This window comes from Hippoglossus hippoglossus, chromosome 5, assembly GCF_009819705.1.
Source record: "Hippoglossus hippoglossus isolate fHipHip1 chromosome 5, fHipHip1.pri, whole genome shotgun sequence".
NCBI classification, from domain to species: Eukaryota; Metazoa; Chordata; class Actinopteri; order Pleuronectiformes; family Pleuronectidae; genus Hippoglossus; species Hippoglossus hippoglossus.
In genome coordinates, this window is record NC_047155.1 from 16,923,747 (window position 1) to 16,944,833 (window position 21,087).

Below are 21,087 nucleotides of genomic sequence, written 5' to 3' on the forward strand. Positions count from 1 at the left end.
ATTTATGAATGTGATGTGTTAGTGTTTTGTCTAAAACTAACCTGTGGCAGATTGTAAATGTGTAATACATGGAAAAGTCCTCTTCAGTTTGTTGGTAAAGAGGTTTAATTAACCAAACAATAAAGAATATCAATTGAGATAATGGTTAAATACTGTGGGATAAAGTCAATTCCACGCTCGTGATGGATGTGGAGCTGATAAATGCAACAGTGACGTTAAGTGTGATCAATACTGGGGAAACGTACACCATAGAGGGTATCATCAAACCAAGGCCACTTGACAGCAAAATCTATCATGAAATGTACTTATATTACCTTATTGTCTAACTTCAAATGAAATACATGTGAGCACTTGTTAGCAACGTTGTATGCAACAAGATATTGCAGAGATATAGTTCACTGACTCAGTGTTTCCGGGGCACACTCAAAAGTGATGAACACTTGCGCTGTGTCTCAATTCTGGGGCTGCATCCTTCGGAGGCTGCATTTGAAGACCAATTGCGTCAGATCAACAATTCCACAGTAATGACAATATATGTTGATCAGAAAAAAGACAAAGTCAGCATGTTATATTGCTAGCCAACATGACGTTATCCTCATTCTCAATTAATTAAGTGTATTTCCTCAGATAACTTGAATTGGCAGGCTAAAGCATCCTAGCTGGGTTCATCACTTTTTAGTGTCCCCTGGAAACACAGTATTTGCAGTGTATTTTCTATTTGTCACAATAGCATCAGCTCCGTTTCTTTAGCTTAGCATCACTGTTTCTGTATTCACCTAAAATGTAATACTAGCACATTTATTAAGAAGAGCAATCACCTGCATCATGGCTGACCAGTTATTCTGATTACTAAAAAAGGAATGCACACTATACAGGACAAAGCAAACCAATGATGTTGAGAAAGTTCCATTTTATTCATTTTAGCGTAGCAAACATTATAATTATTCGGTGGTGCGCGTGATTTAAATTACATTGTAAAGAAATAGAGCTGAAATGCATTAACATTGATTCTCCAATTGGTTTAGTATAAGTAGGCCACAAATAAGAGCTATGGCTTCTAAAAACTATTAGTGTCAAAATAAATATAACTTTCCTCTAAAATATTTCAACATATTTTATTACAACTTTATTACACACGTGACTCCTTTCTATTCCAACAAATGTGTTTTACATGGCTGGTTTCACTCTAACTGGTTCTGGTTCATTAGATTGAATGGGAGTTACAAAATACTACAGAAGAGTATTATGTGTATAAAGCCGTTATGTTAGCACATGTTGTAGATGTTGAGTGCATGAGCTGCTGATGATATTCACACCATCCTCCCCTGAAGCAGCGGACGACTTTCTCCTGGCGACTGCCGGCTCAACAAGTTCCACAACAACAAAGGCACAGACGTGACCGTCGAGCTGCCTCCACTCTGGTCTTCTCTGAGAGGCTGGTACTGCTTGAACCGTCTGTTTCGATACATGGAATAGAAAACACTTACTCATGACAAAGTTCAAGATGAGTACATATGGCACTCAACAGTTAAAAAGTGTGTGTCAACATCTGTGTTTTTGGGTGAAATGTGTTCACAGCTGTTGGATGGATGCCATAAAATATGATGCAGACACTTATGTTCCCCTCAGGATGAATCGTAATGACTTTAGTAATCCCTTAACCTTATCTCCACCACCAGAATAACATCTTGACTTGTTCAATCCTTTGGAAATGGATTTGGATTTAGACTAGGGGAGTGAGGCCCGATCACAAGTGGCCACTTTTTCTTCAAATTAGTAAATCTTATTTCATAGTTGAGCTGCACACAGAACATTGATTCACTCAGCCCTTCTTGGCTCTCTCTCTTCTCTGTCCTTCTCACAGCGACACACACAAAGATACATAGACGACAGACTTATCTCTATAGTCACACTGACTAAAAACTAAATTTGGTCTTATGAACAGAAATGACAGACATGTTTATTTGCATATAGAGCTGGGAAGTGAGATCTGATCACAAGTAGTCACCAAGTGGAAAGACTAATACCAAGTGTGAACTGCCGCACTTAGAGCTGACCACTTGTGAGCGGATCACCTGAGACAAATGTAAATACCAGGTCTGAACAGGGGCCGTGTGAGCATGTTTTCATCCTGATGTTATCAGAAAGCATTGTTGTGCAGACTTGTCGATCAGGGACCTGTCAGTTTGGGTGTTCAATATTGTTAATTTAATGGATTGTTGTGGACGCTGGCTGACTGACACATCTAGATTATTGTCACCGTGTTCTTCCTGCTATGACAAGTGGGGAAAATGTGAGAAAGGTCTATCACACCCACGTCAAAGTTGAATCACAATAAGACAGAGAAAGTATTGATGCTGAGAATGACAGTGAACTTGTTTTATACGACACCAGGATCAAAGATTTACCACAATTACAATACCCTTGAATGCCGTAATTTATGTTTCGTTACAATTTTCAATGTGTTATTTTTGCAATCAAAAACAAAACCTTATCCCCAGATTAACTTGGGTTCATATATTAGCGACTCACCTGTACATCAAACCAATACAACAGACAACGCAGGCGAGAACCATAACACCCAGGACAGTGGCGGCTGTTCCAGCTGGGGAACCACCAGAGGCTGTAATTAAAGCACATTGAGAGAATGAGAAGGAGTAACATGTAAATCAAGTGATTAAAGTGGCTGATAATTACATTTTCTTTCACCCACCTACTGTTACACTGACTCTGGCACTCGCCACAGCAAGACTGACATCATTGGTCAAGGAGACATTGATGCAAAATACTCCAGAGTCATTGAAGAACTGGCGAAGGATCATCTGACAGTCCGGAGATGGTGTGGCTGCAGTACAGATGGTTTCCACTGGTGTGATACAGTCAGCATCTGAAATGACTGTGCATACCTCACTTGGCAGACTGAAAGAAGAATAGAGGAGACCAGCAATGAGTGCACATAATAAACTTAGCTAACCAGGAGAAAAGTGCTGTATTACTTAGAAGTTATTTATCAAGATAAGAGAAAATCTTGTTTTACTTTTAGTGATAAACTGAACTATAAGTGAACACTTTGTCCCTCTGTGTGGTTTAAATTGAGTGGGAGACACTTCATTTTCATTTGCAGTTTTGATTATTGGAGATTCTTACATTTGTCAAATGGATTGAGTTCAACTTTTTAGATAATCTGTAGATTGTCATCACTGTTTTAATGTTAAATTTGAATTATAGACTGTTTAAATATGGAGGACATGACATGACAGCTCCTGTCCTGAAGCCAACACATCTCAATGACCCCTGGTGGCTGCCTGCAGTATAGGACACAAACCCTGCCTCCTCCTTGTTAGTGGATGGGACATGGACCAAACTAAAAAGTCAAAGTGCATGTTAAATACATTACTCTCAAAGGTGGTTTCTGTCATTTTAGATTATTCTAAATTATAGAATCTATTGTTAACTTTCCACTAAATTTAGTTTGTTATTTCAGTTATTCGATGCAATAAAGAAGAGGGTGAGAAATTTAGATTGACTTGTGATTGATTGAGCGAGTGTATCACACAATCACAACTGCGCAGACTGGCTGCAAATGACAAAATGGCAGCATCTGCATCCAAGATATTTTAGCTTAATTTTGTGCAATGGGAGGAAGTGGAGATGTGTCCTCCATCGTGTATATAAATATATATATATATATAGACTGTGGTTTGAATGAGAAGAAATTATAGTGTAAGTTATGGAGCTAAATGGAGCTAAATTAACAAGCACAACTTTACTAACTTGCAAATTGCAATGACTCAATGACCTCAATGAATGTACCCACCTTCCCTGACAGGAGATGGTGACGTCCACAGCATTTTGAACCAACTCCGTCGCCATTGACACAACGTTGGTCACCTGTACGATCTCTACACTTTCAATACCCTCTGCAGGGTTGAAATATGAGAGAGATTTTAACACTGTTAAACAGCACTGTTTTCATTAAAGCATTCTATTATCAGATGAGGAATAATCTGCCATAACAACAAAAACCATGTTTGCTTACGGACGACATCCACAGAAGTGGCAAGGGAGCCATAACGGTAGACCATACAATCAGCCGCCAGCTCTGGTGCTTGTCGTTTAGCCAAAACAAGAGCAACTTGAGCTGGATCTGCTTCCACTTCAGCTGTAACTTCACCTTCACCTGGAGCAGCCTCTTCCTCAACAGCTGGTATCTCTGGGGAGAAATAGAGAAAATGTGTCATAATATCTCTGTAACAAGAGCAGCTTTTTTATTTTGTGTGTACTTAGTTTAGATTAAAATAGATACTCACCCACAGCAGCTACAGTAGCTACAACTTCATTCTCAGTTTCCTGTACTTCAGCCTCAGTATCAGCTGCAGCATCCACTGGTGCTGCTTCTTCTACAACTGTGGCCTCAGTGGCAACAGGAGCGACAACGTTATCAGCAGGGGCTGCTGTTGCAGCTGGGACAACCTCTGCTGCAGCATCAGCATCAGTAGCCACAACTTCAGCTTCTTGCTCCACAGTTTCTTCTGCCACAGGAGCAACAGTGACTCCAGCAGTGACCTCAACTGCAGTTTCTTCTCCCTCTGCAACAGGGGCAACTGAGGCAGCAGCATCAATCACAGGCACATTTTCTTCAGTGACAGCTGTTGCAGCATCTGTATCTGCAGCAGCTTCATCAGCAACAGCTGTATCGGCATCTACAGCCGCTGTATCGGCATCTACCGCCGCTGTCTCGACAGCAGCTGTATCGGCAGCAGCTGTATCGACAACAGCTGTATCGACAACAGCTGTATCGACAACAGCTGTATCGGCAGCAGCCGTATCGACAGCAGCTGCCTCTGCATCTGCCGGCTCTTCAGCTGCAGGTGCAACAGGGGCAGCAGTGGCTGCCTCCCCTGTTGTAGCATCTGTTTCCTCTGCAGCAGCATCTACCTCTGCAGCAGCATCTACCTCTGCAGCAGCATCTACCTCTGCAGCAGCATCTACCTCTGCAGCGGCATCTACCACTGCAGCAGCATCTACCTCTACAGCAGCATTGGCAGGATCTTCTTCTGGAACAACAGCTGCATCAACTCCTGCAGGTGCTACCGAGGCAACCTCTATTACCTCTGCATCTGTATCAACAACTGCTTCTCCATCGATTGTATCTGCAGCTGTGTCAGCTGGCTGGACAGAAGCAGCAAGCGGGGTGGCGTCAGAAGCAGGGACATCCAGCGCAATTGCATCTCCTGCCTCAGCTGGTGCTGCTGGAGTGGGGTCTATCACAATAACTGCTGGAGCTGCAGAGGCGTCAACAGGAGCCACAGAGAGAGAAGTTAAAAACAACGGAGCGAAACAGAATTCAGACATCACATAGGATGGCATTTACAAAACAAATGATGAGTACAAAATCTTACAAGCAGTGGGGTTTCCGCAGTCGCCGGGGATGGTTGCCATCAGCACCACCTGAGGCTTGAAGGCCCCAACAGCGAGGTATGTGTGTGTGACAGTTTGCTCTCTGGAGATCAGAGTCCCACTGCTGTCGCCAAAGTCCCAGCTGAAGCTGATGTCGGCGTTGCCGAGATACTGGCTGGGATCATGGAGCTTAATGCTGAAAGCAATGGCTCGGTTTTGGATGAAGTTCTGGTCATCCTGGTTTATGTCACTGAGTTGGGCAAGTGATATGCTGAAGGGAACCTGGTCTGATGACAGATCAAAAGATGTTGGGATGTTGTGATGGGGATTGTTAAAGGTTTGAGTTACAAATTGTTGAATGAGGTACCTGTGACAGAGAAGACTGAGGAGGCGTAGCCGAGCGGGATGAACTTGTCTTTGCCGCGGCAGTGATAGATGACAACCTCCATGTTATAGGAGCCCAGGGGAACATTGTCTGTACCGATTGTGAGGGAGGAGGACGGTCCATCTGCCACCTGCCAGTATCGCCCTTGAACACAGCAACAATGGGATCATTTACAGTAAACTGGTAATCAATGCACAACTCAGTTCAATTACACCTGGAGACCCACTAGATATCACTCATTATACAGTAAATATGATGAAGCTGGTTCATGTTTAATTTGTGTGTAAGTACAGTAGAATTATTTGAACACAAACTCATATAAAAAATACCATATAAAACTCCACAAAGGGCTTCATAGATAGACACATAGTAATGTACAACCCATAAAAAATGAACAGCACACTTTATATCCAGTGTGTATTTCCTGTTACAGTGTGTCTCCATATTAAGGGTGATGATGACACATCTACCACATATACAGTAAAATGTTAGAGACAATCACAGCTTCGTCACATGCCCCAAGGCAAATTTTAGCTTCACTGGGTAAAGCAAAAGATCCCATTGATAGTTTTACAACCTTTTATGATGTGTTTCATTTTGTCTCTATGGAGATTAAGTATTTTAACGATTTGGTTTTCTCATCATTCAGTAATTTACTCAGTAATAGCATAACCCTTGCCGCTATTAAACTCAAGTGGAGCTAAAACATTACTACATACAACATAATACATTATAGCCCAGGTAACAAGCAATTAACTAAGCTTTAAACAGACTCATTTATTTTCTAAATCTTTACCCCAAGTCTTCCAAACGAACACATAGTGAGGTTTCTTGTTCTGGCTCCTGTTGAATGGTGTGCCGTCTGGAAAAAGTCCCGTCTGCTCAGTGTCCTGGTTGGGATACACAGCCTGACCCTCCTGATACTGTTGTCCTGAGAAACACGGCCGTCATAGATCACACATCAGTATAATGAAAGACAGGGGGAAATATCACCTATATACTAAGACGAGGCACCACAGGTGAAATAAAATAAGAACATATTATTACTATTATTTATTGAAATAATTTGTGAGGGGTTCGACTGGCAATTAAAGAGTCACTTGTTGTCAAAGAAACTTTATCCAGGAGTAATACTGTCCAACTGTGGCAAAAGGTCAAATATTACCAGATGAAGTATATTTTGTAGTAATAATCTGCCTGTGGTTTTGATCATTAATGAGGAAAGTGAAAAAATAAACAATGACATTACAAAAGGTTGTGTAACGTCAAAGCTTGTTTGTTAACTTACCGTCGATGGTGCAGTTACGTGCCCAAACCACCTGACCGTCTGAGAGCGCCGTCTGATTTGGCGGGAAATTTAGATTAATATTGAAGGTTGTTCTTGCTCCAGTCAGAGTGGGTCCATCACTTTTAAGGTCAAAGGTTACTTCACCACCTGGAAGACAAAATACACAAAATTTACCATGTTTAGATCGACTGCCTTAGAGAAATAGCAGCATAAAAATAAAGAGCGAGAGAGAGAGAGAGCTCACCGAACCAACAGTTTCTGAATCTGGTGTCTCCATCCTTCCAGACAGGATACATCCGTGAGTTCCATGAGCGGTAACGTGTGAACTGACTTCTTCGCTCTGCGAGGAATATAACAAACTCTTTAGGAAAAGAAGCTTCACTTTGCAACTCATCAAAAACAAACACAATCACTGAGGGACTCCAAGGGAAGTAAAACAAATCTGAAAAATGTATCTTTAAAATCTTTAAAATACACAGTTGATTGTACATAGTATAGTCACTTATATATTTATATTAGTGCTTGTGCAGGATTAAACACACTGTATAGCATTCATTTCATATTTGAGCAGAGTTATAGTTTGTTGACTTTATTTATTTATTCATTTGATTGGGACAGTGCTCATTTATCAACAGACAAAATAGCCGACTGTGACTTTGCCAGAGTTAGCAGTATAAGCTAATTTTCATCTGTTGTCCCTATAGCCAGTTCTTAAAAGCAACCTGAAATAAAAAATAAAATGACTTATCTTATACAATTACAAAATAAATATCTATGGATAATTAATGTGCATTAAACATACCATCCAAACTAACTGTACAACAATTAAAACACGACACCCGATACAAACATACAGTTAACAAATAATTACTATACATTAGAATAATCAAACAATACAATGCAATGCTCAGATACAAATGTAAACTAAATCATATTAGATAAAGTGGAATGATTACACATGATCACAAGTTTGGTTTGCTTCAAGTCAAATCTTAAGTTTGTATTTAAAGGTTATCACTACTGTTTCTTAGGTCAACAGATTCCCTATTCCAATAGTTCTTAAAAATAAACATAAATTATTCATGATAATGAAGCAACAGTAATGATAAAGATGCTCATGTGAACGTGTTGTCGGTGCTGAGGGGGCTTCAGGAGTGTCAGGGTTCTTGGTGGTGGGAGTCACACGACCTGCAAACTCCCTCAATCCCCTTCATGTGACTATCAGCTGAGCAGCAGCATCGTAATCCCAGAGAGAGGAATGAGAGATCCCAGACTCACTGGCTTTTCTTCTCTCTCTCTCCTCAGTCTGAGGTGTGTGTGTGTGTGTGTGTGTGCGTGTGTGCGTGCATGCGTTCATGCATATGTGCGTGTGATTGTGTGAATGATTTTAGTTGTGGGTGTTCTGAATTAAAAGACATTCCTTGGGAAATTGTCATGAGAAACAAAGTAATTGCATCAAATTGGCCTGAAAAAGTTTGTAGATCTTGTCTCTGTTAAACAGAGTGCAGAGTGTGTTAGCGTGTAACCAGCGTAAAACGACAGATCAATCCATTTGCTGCTCGATTTATTATCCAAACAAAGAAATACAGTTATACAGTAAAGTTGTATTTAATGGGAAACGTAAATATGTTGCGGTTTACATTGGACACAGCGATTACAATCACTCTGCCTGATGTTGATACAAAGGTCCAACATCCAACACATCAAAATTACTTAACCTTAACAAATCCTTTAGACTCGTATTCAGATTTTAAACTTTGAATTCCTCAAACAACAGAGAAAAACAAACACTGACTTTGCGCTCTTCAAGGTTAGTTTTTCAGTAGATATTTATGTTTTACATATTCCGATTACAATTGAAAATAAAACTGATTTCGTATTGGTAAAAAAATTCATTGAAAAGTTGTTGTTTTTGATTGCAGATAAACTCGAGAATGAGATTCACAAAGTCAAGAATAAAAATGAAGCGAAAAAGTGATGACATTTACAAAAGTAAGAACAATAAAAACCACACACTTGACCAGAAACTGATTTTCAGTAACTTCAGATGTACTCACGTATGGCGCTGGCTGATGTAAAAGCAAAAGTAAGCAGCAGCAGCAGAGCCACGGTCGTCATCCTGTCTCTGTTGGTCCGTCTCCTGTCTCTGAGCCCTGATCTTCACCCGGTGGTCCTGAACCCCAACACTACTTCCAGAGAGACTTGGGAAATATCTCCTCACTCTCTTTAAGAGGGACTCGGACCTGAATTACCATAAAATTTCTTCTCACCTCTGACATCATTGTGAGTCTGTAAACTGGCACCACCCCCTTTAAGAGCAGATGTAAGAGCTGTTTTGTTAAACTGTTATTGTGAGTGAACAAAACAAACGGTTTAATTCATAGCTTTTGACCTGATTGTTATTATCTTTTAAATTTGTTTAAATTTTTATATTCATACCAGAACTAATTCACGTCGTGTGAGCTTTGTGTTTTTGCTTTTAAGCCAAATTCCACAGACGTTTTCTGATTCTGATGCTGGATTTTACAAACTAAAAAGGCTACAAGATCTCCAACAAGGTGCTCGGGCAAAATTACAGTTCAGGAAAAATAGGATAAAGAGAATGTAACTAACTCAAGTGAACACAAAATAAGACCTGAATGGAACTAATGGCCTAACATTCCTCTTCAATACGATCAAAGTGCACCAAATTGCACACACTAATAGAAATCAGTCCCTTAAAGAAAGTGAGAAGAACTTCCTGGACACACCCCTTTGTCCAAACCTGCACCAAAATTGAATGGGTTCTTTTTTGGCCCAGACCCAACCCTTCCACCAAGTATTAAGAAAATCCCTACAGTGGTTTTTGCATAATCCTGCAGACTGACAGAAAAACAACAATGAAAATATGGCCTTATTGTTGAGGTAAACATCCTCCAAACATCCTTCAAGTATAGGATGGATTATTGGAAAATCACAAATGCTTTCTACACAGTGTAAATTCTAATTCTGTATGTGATGTCTGCTTTGGGATGGAGAGTGGTGAGAACCGTGTGCGTACTTTGAGTCATGCCTGTGTTTGACGTTTGACCTCACAGCTATGTGAGCACGGGCGTCACAAGATGAGAGTGCAGTTGGCAAATCAATGGCCTCCTTTTATTCACTCAGCCATTCCTCCGCATCTTGCTGTCCACCTTCAGGCTGCCGCAGCTCCGAGAATCTGTGCTCGCAGCAACGCAGACACACCCTCAGTTCATGAGACGTGTCCCACAGCTTCATTCGGATGGAGACAAGAGGAAGAGGTGATGAAGATTTTAAGTTTTTGCTCTGAAATTATCCCAGAATTGGACAAAAACCCTTTGCATCAATTTTAACTGTTTTTTCCCCCTCTTATTTAGACTGGGTTCTTTCATTTTCTTCAAGTAACTTGAACATAATAACATCAATAAAACCGGAAACAAGATCTCATTGATACATCACAATGAATTATTAATGTTATTCTGATGGTCTGAGATTTTTCATGTAATCAAGTGCAATAAAACCGGAAACTATAAAAGTAGCATTTAGGTTTCCTATGTAAAACTAGTAGGTAAACCACTGATCAGTTACTGTGTAATAAGCAGAGGTTTATTCTGTATTAGAGCATAAGAATAGAAGTTCACATCAATACTATACCCATACATTGATGTACTCAAAATAAAAAAAGGGGCCTTATCAAAATAATTCTGGTGGAAAATGCCATGTTGTTATGAATGGGCAAAACATGAAGTTATAAAAAATGAGTAAAAAAATAAATGATTGTTTCATAACTGCTTTTATTATTTACTGTTTCTCCATGTATACTGTTTAATATTTAATCTGACTATTTATTTGATCTATCTATCTCACTTTTCCCTCTTTGTTTCCTGTTTTTCTTCCTGGCAACGACAGCATCAGGCTCACGTGGTAGAGTGGGTTGTCCTCTAACCAGAGGGTTGGTGGTTCAGTGCACTTCGGCATGCAGAAGCACTGAATGAATGTGTGCATGAATGTAACTTGTACTGTACTTCTCTTGGAGTGGTTGATAAGACTAGATATTATGCAGTATAAATACAGCATATTTAAAGCTAAATTAAAAGAACAACTTGAAAAATGTGTATAAAGTTGTATAGAAAGAGATTATTCAGTATTTATATTTTACTGTATTTATCTCTTCACACACATGAGCTCTGTACCAGGGTGATTGGTGGTTTTCCCACTGATGTTGCCTCATGCCTGAGAGACTGTTCAGACTGCACTACATGTGACCCCTCATGTGCTAACAGCACAGTTCAGGAGGAAATAAATCCATCCCACAGAGCACCTGACTTAACATACCACAAACAGTCAGCCGTTACCTTCTCTCTTCATTAGTCTCCACTGTATGACAGATTAATGGCAACGTTTGAGCTGTTCAGTGAATTTCTTGAAATTTGAAGAGCTGTATGTCACAAAGAGGGAAAATCTGACCCTAACTTTACGACTCCTCACTCTCCCGGAATATTCTTGGATATATTTCTACAGTATACAGATTCAGAGATTTTCATTATAAGGCAAGTTATATAAATTCAAGTAAGAAAAAGTACATTATCTAAGAAAGGAGGGAATAGCCACAATAAATGAATGAAAAAGCAAAGCAATGATCAGCCCCAGTTCATTTTAAGTGCTTTAAAAATTATGTAAATACCACAAAGCCCCTTCCTGGCCTCCCCGACAGTCATACATGCTCACACAAGCTTTCTCTTTTCGAACACTAACGCCGCAAATTGATGCTTGTGTTTCGTAATTGATCAAAAGTCTGATCAATAACACCATCTGGTTGGTAAAACTCCAGCTAAAGATCAGACCAGACAGTCAAATCAGTTCATGAATACAGCCACTCAATGTATTCACATGGTTTAAACAAACTTCACTCATTTTTGCCAGTGATCCTAATTCCTTCATTTGATCTGCTCATTACCACAAATGCAACACTCAGAGCTGGGACGACAGAAAACTTTCACTACTTTCATCAGGACGCATTTCTGGTCTAACGCTGGCTGTTTCCAGATTAACAGAGTCCACACAGATTATTCCAAATCTGTGAGTAACAAAGTCTGTTAGATATGTATTTGCAGCTAGAAAGAATATTGACAGGCAACCCTTTCACAGAATACGCAATAAGAAACCAACATCTAGCTACAGTAGCATTTGATCTCATTCTTATTCCTCAACAAGAAGTAATTTCTTCGAGGTAGACAGAGACTCCACTTTACTTAGAAATGCCGGGTGGAGGAAGGCCTCTGGGCAGTGGTCATGTGCAGTATCTGTATGAATGCTTCCATGTCTGGAGACTAACAGATGACCAATCTTCTAATGCCTGATCCATATTTTACATCATTAACTGGACCATTCCTAAATGCTAACCCACAACCCCTCTGTGACAAGTTGATTTATACGATTAAGGCGTCGGCTGCGTCATATAACTACTGTGCCACCGGCTGGACTCCTGCTGGGCACCTCTGTTGCATGTTGCACAAAATGGGGAAACAGGAGCTTCATTGGGCCCCAGCACCTCATTTCTGTCTCTGGGTCCTGTAACTAATCTGGATGTTCCCCTGTAGGCAAAGGCACTTCCGGGGCAGCGGCGTTGGGGGGGTCGTGGGGTTAAGGTGCCATGACCAGACGGAAAGTTTAAGAGATATTTATTCACTCTTATAGTTTTAACTTCTCGCAAGCAGGTGTTTTCTTTTTAAATCTATGAATATGGCGTATTTTGGAATGAGTCAACAAGACAACATTTTTAGTTTCCACACCTGAGACATGACAGAAGAATATTAGAAACCTCACTTCTACACAGCAAGTGATTTTACATACAACTGTTACATTGTCTTTGACTAGAGGGTGCTATTGTCCTTCTCCTTCGTCCTCTCCAGTAGTGAACTGATAAAAGCCCCTTTCCTGCAGTAATTTAACATACAAAACTAACTACTAGACATTGATATTTTTGTCCTTTTTTTAAACAGTGTTGCTTAATTCTTGTGTTAGTTCATTATTATTTGTTTCTACATAATATTGCTCAAGACATTTTCATCACCTATTTCTTGTTTTTCAGCCGGAAGAGAGATGGAAAAGACAAGACAAGATAAGTTTAGATAAGATAAAATGAGATAAACTAAGCTAAGGTAAGATAATCCTTTATTAGTCCCACAAGAGGGACATTTGCAATGTTACAGCATTAAAGAGCAGAGTCGAAAAATAGGCACAAAAAAACATCAGTGGAGTAATAGTAAGTAAACATACAATATAAAATGGATATAACCATATATATATATATTTAAATATAAATGGTATAGAAATAATACATACAGTGTAAACATGAGAGTGATACAAAAAGTGTGCATTTTATAGTAGATCCCTTCGGATTGATCCAATTTTATAAAACAGTTTTATTTGTTGGTATTGAAAAAAATGGTTTAGGACAAAAACGATCAGACTTCTCATTTACATATGATTACATATCTTTTTCATTGATTAAACACACTTTAGTCTTTAAAACAACGGATTCCCTTATTTTTGTTCCAGTATATAGTTGAAATAAAAACATTTGAGCAATTTACATCTTTGTTTAAAAGCCTGGAAGAAGATCTTTGTATATATTCTTTGTCTTTTTGTCATGTCAATAATAAAAGAAACGACGTTGAGCACGTAACACGTCATCGTCGTCTGACCATATGATTTGAGAGGGCTGCTTGTTTTGTATAAGCAGCTCATCCCGACATTAATCTGCTCCCTCTCCCGACTTGCAGCCGTCGACATGAACACAGGGGTGGAAACAAAGCTGACGGTGCAACACTCTCACTCTCCATGTGTTGTCACCTGAACACAACACTCTTCTCTCAGAGGACGCTGGTGGGGGGGAGGTTACAAAAACCCAGGGACCCCCGCCCGCTCTCGGTAGACGGTGTGTGTTGAGCCGGAAAACAAACGCTCCCCGGGCTAACGCGGGAAACGTTACTGTGGTTCAGTGTTTTGCATGGAGGGGCAGCCGCCGTGCTAATCCCCACCCTGACATATGCTACAACCAGGCTAATGAACCTTCTAACCCCGGGTAGTGGTCTCAGTCTGTCCCGAGCAGGTTTACCCCCACCCGGTGCTCCGTCCCCGGGCTGTCGGTGAGTCCGGAGCCCGCGCAGCAGCCCCGTAGTAGCGGCTCGGTGCATGTCGGTCCACGAACTGCTCGTCAACGGTCCCCATTAGCCACCGAGCGGCTGTTAGCTCCCGCACAAAGAGAGCAGTGCTGCTAACCGGCTGAACAAAGTTACCCCGGACATGGACACGTTCCAGAAGGTGGAGAAGATCGGAGAGGGGACGTATGGAGTGGTTTACAAAGCCAAGAACAAAGTCACCGGGGAGACCGTGGCTCTGAAGAAGATCAGGCTGGACACGTAAGTTACCGTCGCACCGCTGTTTGCTAACTTCCACACATCTGCCAGCGAACAGCTTCTTCTCCTCAAGTGCAGTTCAAGTGCAGTGTACACGGGAAGTACACAGGAGACAGTGGTACAGGAGCCTGGGGTTTGTTTTATTACACACAACTGTCCAAAGAAATGCAAATGTTATTAGTTTCATATTCTTTTGTTATTGGAGTTCTAGTATCAACTATGTCACATCTACGTGAATATGGTTTCTTTGATGTTGATGGGTTTTGAAAACAAAACAATACATTCTCCCACAGTAACACAACATAAAACACGAATTCTTCAGTATTCAAATAAAATGTTATGACTTTTAAACAGCAACCAATAAATACAAAAAGTTCTACATACATTTTTGTCGTGTAATGGACTTAATGATTTATCAAGTAAAAAAAATAAAAGTCAATGCATAATTAAAACATGTTGTTGTAAGTTGTAGCCCAAGTTACAAATGTTTTGTTCCGGGCAATATAAATCATTATGGCAATATAGTCTTCATCAATAGCAATATAACAAAGGTTCAAAAGGTTAATAAAATGCTTGTGCATTGTACAAACAGTAGTGAGTTATAACACATAATTAAATTTGTAAAATAATAATAATGTGACATTTATTGTGGTGATTATATTTGGACATATCGCCCAGCCATAGAAATAGTTATTGTTTTATCATGAGAGGTCACAGGGTCTTAAATATGAGAAGGTTGAGAACCACTGAATAAGATTTACATGAACTGATTGTTGATTTAGTGCAGGGTTTAAAAAAACATGCAATCTGTATGTGGGTCCTTTTCTATTCTTAATGTCTGCTCTGTGAAGAAGTTAGGACATCCCATGCTTCAGCAGGTGGCATCAGTGAGTCGCTGTCTCCATCTCTTTATAACCTTTGTATCAGACCACAGGAAGGGAAATCATGGACCTGCTTATCAGGCCTTTCCTGATTTGTTAGCTCACTGCCAGTGATGGTGCACTGATGTATTTATAGGATGTATATAAGTTTTGTGAGAATATATTTACTCTCTTCCCCAACTATTATGATTCAGAAAATGTAAAGCAACCATGCAACAGTAAGCTAACCTTTTCTTGTACCATGTGTTTCATTCAGGGAAACAGAGGGTGTACCAAGCACAGCCATCCGAGAGATTTCCCTTCTCAAAGAGCTCAGTCACCCAAATATTGTCAAGTAAGTGCTTAATGTTACAGTTTCAGCTTCTTGCAAGGTTGATGTATGTTTGTGTCCGATGGAAGTCCAGCCTGTATGTTAATGTGTTACAGACTGCGAGACGTCATCCACACAGAGAACAAGCTCTACCTGGTTTTTGAGTTCCTTAATCAGGATTTAAAGAAGTTCATGGACTCTTCCTCTGTCAATGGCATCCCACTGCCCCTAGTGAAGGTAAACATCAGCTACTTCTGCAAACTTTTGATTTCTGTTTAATAAAGCAAGAATAAAATGAAGTCAGGAGGATGTGACTGAGGTGACTCACCTGGGTTTGCGTTTCTTGCGTTTGTTAGAGTTATCTCTTCCAGCTGCTGCAAGGCCTGGCCTTCTGCCACTCTCACAGGGTCCTGCATCGAGACCTGAAGCCACAGAACCTCCTCATCAATGCTCTGGGGGAGATCAAGCTCGCTGACTTTGGCCTTGCAAGAGCCTTCGGAGTACCTGTTCGCACATACACACACGAGGTAAGTTGTATGGCTACTGTTCTTTATCTGCACAAACACATTTCAGAAGCAAAATAGAGAATAGATATTAACATAAGTCTACGATCACAAATTTCCCAAAGGCGGAATCCCTCTATTTATTTGTCTCGTGAATAAGACAAAGCCTTGATCTCAGATATCATTTGTACATGTTCACTTGTTCCGAATTCTGTTTTCTTATAAACTAAATGTAAGAATAAATTATGTCCAAACGATGGCAATGGAATATTTGCCATATTTATCTGTCATATTTTGGAATAAATTCACTTTTACACTTGAAATATCAGTGTTAGAAACAATATTTTCATGAATGATGTATATTTCTGACAGTGACACAACAGTAAAGCAAAAACACATCATCAGAAAAGTTTCAAATGTCTTTAAATTGAAATACAGAAAAATATGGTTTCAGTAGAACAATAATTTTGCTTGTAGTCAGACTGTTTACTGTGACTGCTCTCTGTGAACTCAAGGCTCTGCTGAAGCCAAGAAAATATAAGTTTTTGTTCTGAAAATGTTTCTTTCACAGCACATTTCTGTGGATATTTAGATTTTTTTCTCACTTGATATTTTTCAGGTGGTAACACTTTGGTACAGAGCACCAGAAATTCTCCTGGGATGCAAATACTACTCCACAGCTGTTGACATCTGGAGTTTAGGCTGCATCTTTGCTGAAATGGTAATGTGTTAAGTTTCATCCTTCTTCTCTGTATTTCAATAAATGAAGCCAACACATGATGCACAATATAAAAACATCTCACCAACAGTCTGACCTCACTGTCCACCCTCAAACAGATCACCAGGAGGGCCTTGTTCCCCGGCGACTCGGAGATCGATCAGTTATTCAGAATCTTCCGCACCTTGGGCACGCCCGATGAGACGGTCTGGCCCGGAGTCACATCGATGCCCGACTACAAACCATCTTTCCCAAAGTGGGCCAGACAGGATTTATCCAAAGTGGTTCCTCTTCTTGATGAGGATGGAAGAGAACTGCTGGGAGTAAGAACACGGAATTCATTTTTATTTGTAAAGCACCAAATCATAACATACATTATCTCAAGGCATTTTACAGAGTACAATCATTTAACAATCATCAAAGAGGTTGATCCTGGATCTTTTTGTGGTACTTAGCATGATAAGCAATATGGAGTCTTTGGATGTATTATTTAACCTCACGTGTCCTTGTTGTTTTTCTCTTTGCAGGAGATGCTGAATTACGATCCAAACAAACGGTTATCTGCAAAAAACGCCCTTGTACATCGATTCTTCCGTGACGTCACCATGCCAGTTCCTCATCTGAGACTCTGAGTCCAGCTAAATATCAGGCCATTTCTCTGCCAAACGTGTGCGAGCGTCGCACCTCAGCCTCCTTTCAGGACCGTGCCTGGAACAGTGGACACTACAGGATGCGTTTGATCCTTTAATGAATATTTGATAAAACCCAAAAGCTTTTCATAGCATAGATGTCCTGAATGTTGTTCTGTTCTTTTCAGCCATGATGTTGTAATAGTTATAAATGTTTAGCTGTAATTTTCAATATCATAAGTTTGCACATTATGTGCAGTGGCCATTTTGTTGATGTAAATGTTATTTGGGATTAGGATGGTCTGGCAGACGCACTCTAGTCACGTGCCATCAAGTTTCCCAATGAATCTGTATTTTGGCTTTAGGATCTCTACGTTCAAATAGCCAAATAGTTAGAAGTACATGTTATTTCATACATTTGTGGGATAGTGCAAATAACAGATGATGATGGAGTCGGCACAAGTTGTCCCACAGCAGAATCGTCAGCTGATGTAAAACAGTTGGACACAAGATTATAACTGTGTTCCTTTAGTTTGATGGTTCTCACCGTTTGATTCAGAAATTGGGTCCAGAGTATCTTGAAGTGACTTTTAAAACCGCACCTTTGGTTGTTAAACAAAAAGAAATGCTCCTGTTTATTCACTGACCAAACTGAAGTTCTCAGCTATGTACATACAGTACAGTTGTGATGTTCACATGTTTCCTGGTATAATTCAGATTTTACAGAATTTAATATGCTGTTGCATTTTTCTTACTCTAGATTTTATCAAAACTGAATGAACTGTTTTTATTCACAGTTTGAAAAAAATAAACTTGTTCAAAAAACTGTTACTGGTGATGTTGGTCTCGAGTTTCACTGCAGACGGCTCATTTCAAAGATCTGTGGAGTCTGTTGGTAATTTCAGTCTTATAATCGTGTTTTCTTTAATTCTGGAGTCAAGTGAAACAGTTAAGCCAAATAGCTTGTCAGACTCAAATACCAGAGTCAAATACTGTCTCGCCCGATTAAATCATATTACTTTTACACCTCATTAGTCTTTGGCCCAGGTCGACATTTCACCACACATTAAGGAAACTTGATTAATGCTTATGTTAATCTGGTTAGAGTTTAAAGATGGTGTAGTGGAAATACTGACAATGAACTGATCACGTGTCTAAGATTAATGTGTCAAATTAAAAACATGGCATATCTATTGACAGTGAGACAGAAGTAAATGTTTAACTAAGACAAAATTGTGCAAATTAAATAATGAACCTGTGGTATGAGGAAAACATGTAAAACATTTGTATTACTAATTTATTTTTTAAGCTTTAAACATTTAAATGACTTGAATCAGGTGATTTCAATACATGAATTTACACACGCTGATACAGCAGCTGAAAACAGGCTGTAAAAACTTATTGTTATAATTTTTTTTATACATAGAGGGACAATGTGGGCCAGCACAGCACTGGGCGGTTGGACTGTTAAAAGTCCATTGAGTTTTTCGGGCCCTGTCTGTGTATCTGTCATTTGGAGAGTGGATGAGAGCATAGTGCATTCGTGCTCTGGGTCTGGGCCAAGTTTCATCCCTCATGTTGAGCTTAGTTAATGTAAATCAAACATCATGATGGCAGTTGTTGTCACATGGATTGGGGAACAATGTTTCCCACACGGTTTCATTTTGATGTCTGATTATGGACTATTTCCTTTGGTTATAATGAGACTGATGATTCCCCCCCAACCAGTCTTTCCACCCACCCAGCCAGGGAACACGGGGTGGTGGCAGGTTTGAAAAGGATTAGCCATAAGAGGGCGAGGTTCATGAGGGAGAGGCAGAGCAGTTAGTCGAGTTATGAAATCTGGTTCAGTTCTGCATTCGATTGTTTCTGAGTGTTTTAATAGGGAAAAGAACTGGAATGAAAAACATTGGAGGGGTGATAAATACCCTGTGTGCACACTGTATTTACCCCAGACAGACAATATTTTTAAAGAAGCATAATGTAGTGCAAATTATATCATGATGTAATTTGTAGCAAATGATGAATAATGTTTGGATCTAAACAAGCTGTACATATATATATATGATGACGATTAATTATCTGCTTAGTACAAGCTTTACATTTTCTCCATTATTTGTGGATGTATATTGGAAAATGTGTGTTTTGGACCATATGTGGAATGTATATATATATATTTGTTGACCTTGACCTTTGACCAATCAGCTCCAAAAAAGAATCATCTGGAGATCCCCTTCCAAGTGATATTCCTACCTAGTTTAGTGAAAATCCATCCACACGTTATTTAGTTATTTAGTACACACGCACAAAAACAAGACCCTTGAGGTTATGTCAACAAGGTTAAAGAAAGCAGCACAAAACACAGCAAACCTTTCCATTCAAGAACTCACTGGAGTCAACCAGTTGTGTTAGATATTAAATATAAGCAGTCCAACAAATCTTTTAAACAGGAATGCGTTTTTATTTGTCACGCCATATTTTGACATCATGTCAAACAATACAGAGATTCACTTTCCAGGAAGCAGGGTGAAAAAAAGCATTTTAACAACAGTGTAAATAGGAAAAAGTCTAAAACGTTAAAATCCTACATAGTGGCTTTAATACGTTTGTATCTGTTTATAGAAAGAGTCCAAGAGTTAACACGTGTAGTTTACCATTTATTCTAATAAAGAACAGTAACTAGAAGCAAAATAAATTGTGGGATTATAAGCATGTTAGTAAGCAAACAGTAAGAAATATATTTTATACTGAGATATAAATTAATTGTTAAAATAACAATGCATTAAATGAGAATGATGGCGCTCTGCTTATTTTGGTGATTTCATTTAGTAAAAAATTAACACCACAAGAAACACATGTGCTCGGCTTGTAGGAAAAATACACATAAAGAGAGAAATATATATTAGTGCTAGCCAGCTAGCGGTTTTTTTACTTGCAGTGACAGCTTTGTTGAGGATGTTATACAAGTGACACCATATTTGATGATGACAGGTGTTGGTATTAAACTTTATTGATCCAATCACTAGAAGTAATTAAATTGAATAAATGCTCTAAATGATCTAAGCTTTGCCTCTTGTTGAATATAATGAATGATATATTGTGACTACACTGAAGCCTTTATTTAGACTGACTTATTATGGACACCACAACTGCTGTTACCTTTGTCTTTGACTCTTTATGAGGTCTATGGATGTAGAACTTGGGGTGAACAGTTGCACAGAAAAACTGACCTCCAATGAATCTGATGCGCATGGAAATGAGAAATTAGAGCGTTTATGCATTTATGCATAAAAGCATAAGATGGACAGATTTTGACAGTGAGGTCAAACTGAGCGGTCAGGTGTATCGTATGAAAAAGTTTAAAAGTATGGTGTGATCTTTATTTTTATACATCAGAAGGGGAAAAGGGTCTTTGGAACAACACCAGAGATCAAGTAAAGTAAACCTATTCAAGTTGACCCACCAGCAGCAGTACAGTACCATGATTAGAAATAAGATTTGGCCGACCATGAGACACTGTGCCTCTGATAAAGAACTGGTGAGGATTTTGGA

At 39.5% G+C, this 21,087-nt stretch overlaps 2 protein-coding genes and 1 long non-coding RNA gene across 3 annotated transcripts; 1 reads left to right on the forward strand and 2 right to left on the reverse strand.

Annotated features, from left to right (window-relative positions):
• Positions 1-563: 563 nt before the first annotated feature.
• LOC117761595 lies at positions 564-21,036 on the reverse strand. The gene is made up of 4 exons (XR_004613853.1): positions 20,645-21,036; positions 19,899-19,905; positions 10,651-10,660; positions 564-574 (listed from the first exon to the last, which is right to left on the reverse strand). It is a non-coding gene; the product is annotated as an uncharacterized LOC117761595 (long non-coding RNA).
• pmela (premelanosome protein a) lies at positions 900-10,263 on the reverse strand. Its single transcript, XM_034585616.1, has 13 exons — positions 10,114-10,263; positions 9,131-9,382; positions 7,318-7,413; positions 7,074-7,220; positions 6,582-6,716; positions 5,768-5,929; positions 5,403-5,687; positions 4,311-5,285; positions 4,040-4,213; positions 3,818-3,920; positions 2,714-2,919; positions 2,533-2,623; positions 900-1,455 (listed from the first exon to the last, which is right to left on the reverse strand). Exons 2-13 carry the CDS (start codon positions 9,189-9,191, stop codon positions 1,311-1,313), a joined length of 2,580 nt encoding a protein of 859 aa, XP_034441507.1. The 5' UTR covers positions 9,192-9,382; positions 10,114-10,263; the 3' UTR covers positions 900-1,310.
• On the forward strand, positions 13,962-18,366 carry cdk2 (cyclin-dependent kinase 2). Its single transcript, XM_034585619.1, has 7 exons — positions 13,962-14,497; positions 15,632-15,709; positions 15,802-15,922; positions 16,042-16,212; positions 16,808-16,909; positions 17,026-17,229; positions 17,434-18,366. Exons 1-7 carry the CDS (start codon positions 14,382-14,384, stop codon positions 17,536-17,538), a joined length of 897 nt encoding a protein of 298 aa, XP_034441510.1. The 5' UTR covers positions 13,962-14,381; the 3' UTR covers positions 17,539-18,366.
• Positions 21,037-21,087: the final 51 nt, after the last annotated feature.

Bases quoted from the DNA above. Each gene is read 5' to 3' on its own strand.
- pmela (XM_034585616.1), bottom strand. From the start codon at position 9,191: ATGACGACCGTGGCTCTGCTGCTGCTGCTTACTTTTGCTTTTACATCA. The intron at 4,214-4,310 runs GTGAGTATCTAT...ATTTCTCCCCAG, and splicing joins AGCTACTGTAGCTGCTGTGG to AGATACCAGCTGTTGAGGAA. The intron at 1,456-2,532 runs GTGAGTCGCTAA...GTATCGAAACAG, and splicing joins TGTATTGGTTTGATGTACAG to ACGGTTCAAGCAGTACCAGC.
- cdk2 (XM_034585619.1), top strand. From the start codon at position 14,382: ATGGACACGTTCCAGAAGGTGGAGAAGATCGGAGAGGGGACGTATGGA. The intron at 15,923-16,041 runs GTAAACATCAGC...TGCGTTTGTTAG, and splicing joins TCCCACTGCCCCTAGTGAAG to AGTTATCTCTTCCAGCTGCT. The intron at 17,230-17,433 runs GTAAGAACACGG...TTCTCTTTGCAG, and splicing joins ATGGAAGAGAACTGCTGGGA to GAGATGCTGAATTACGATCC.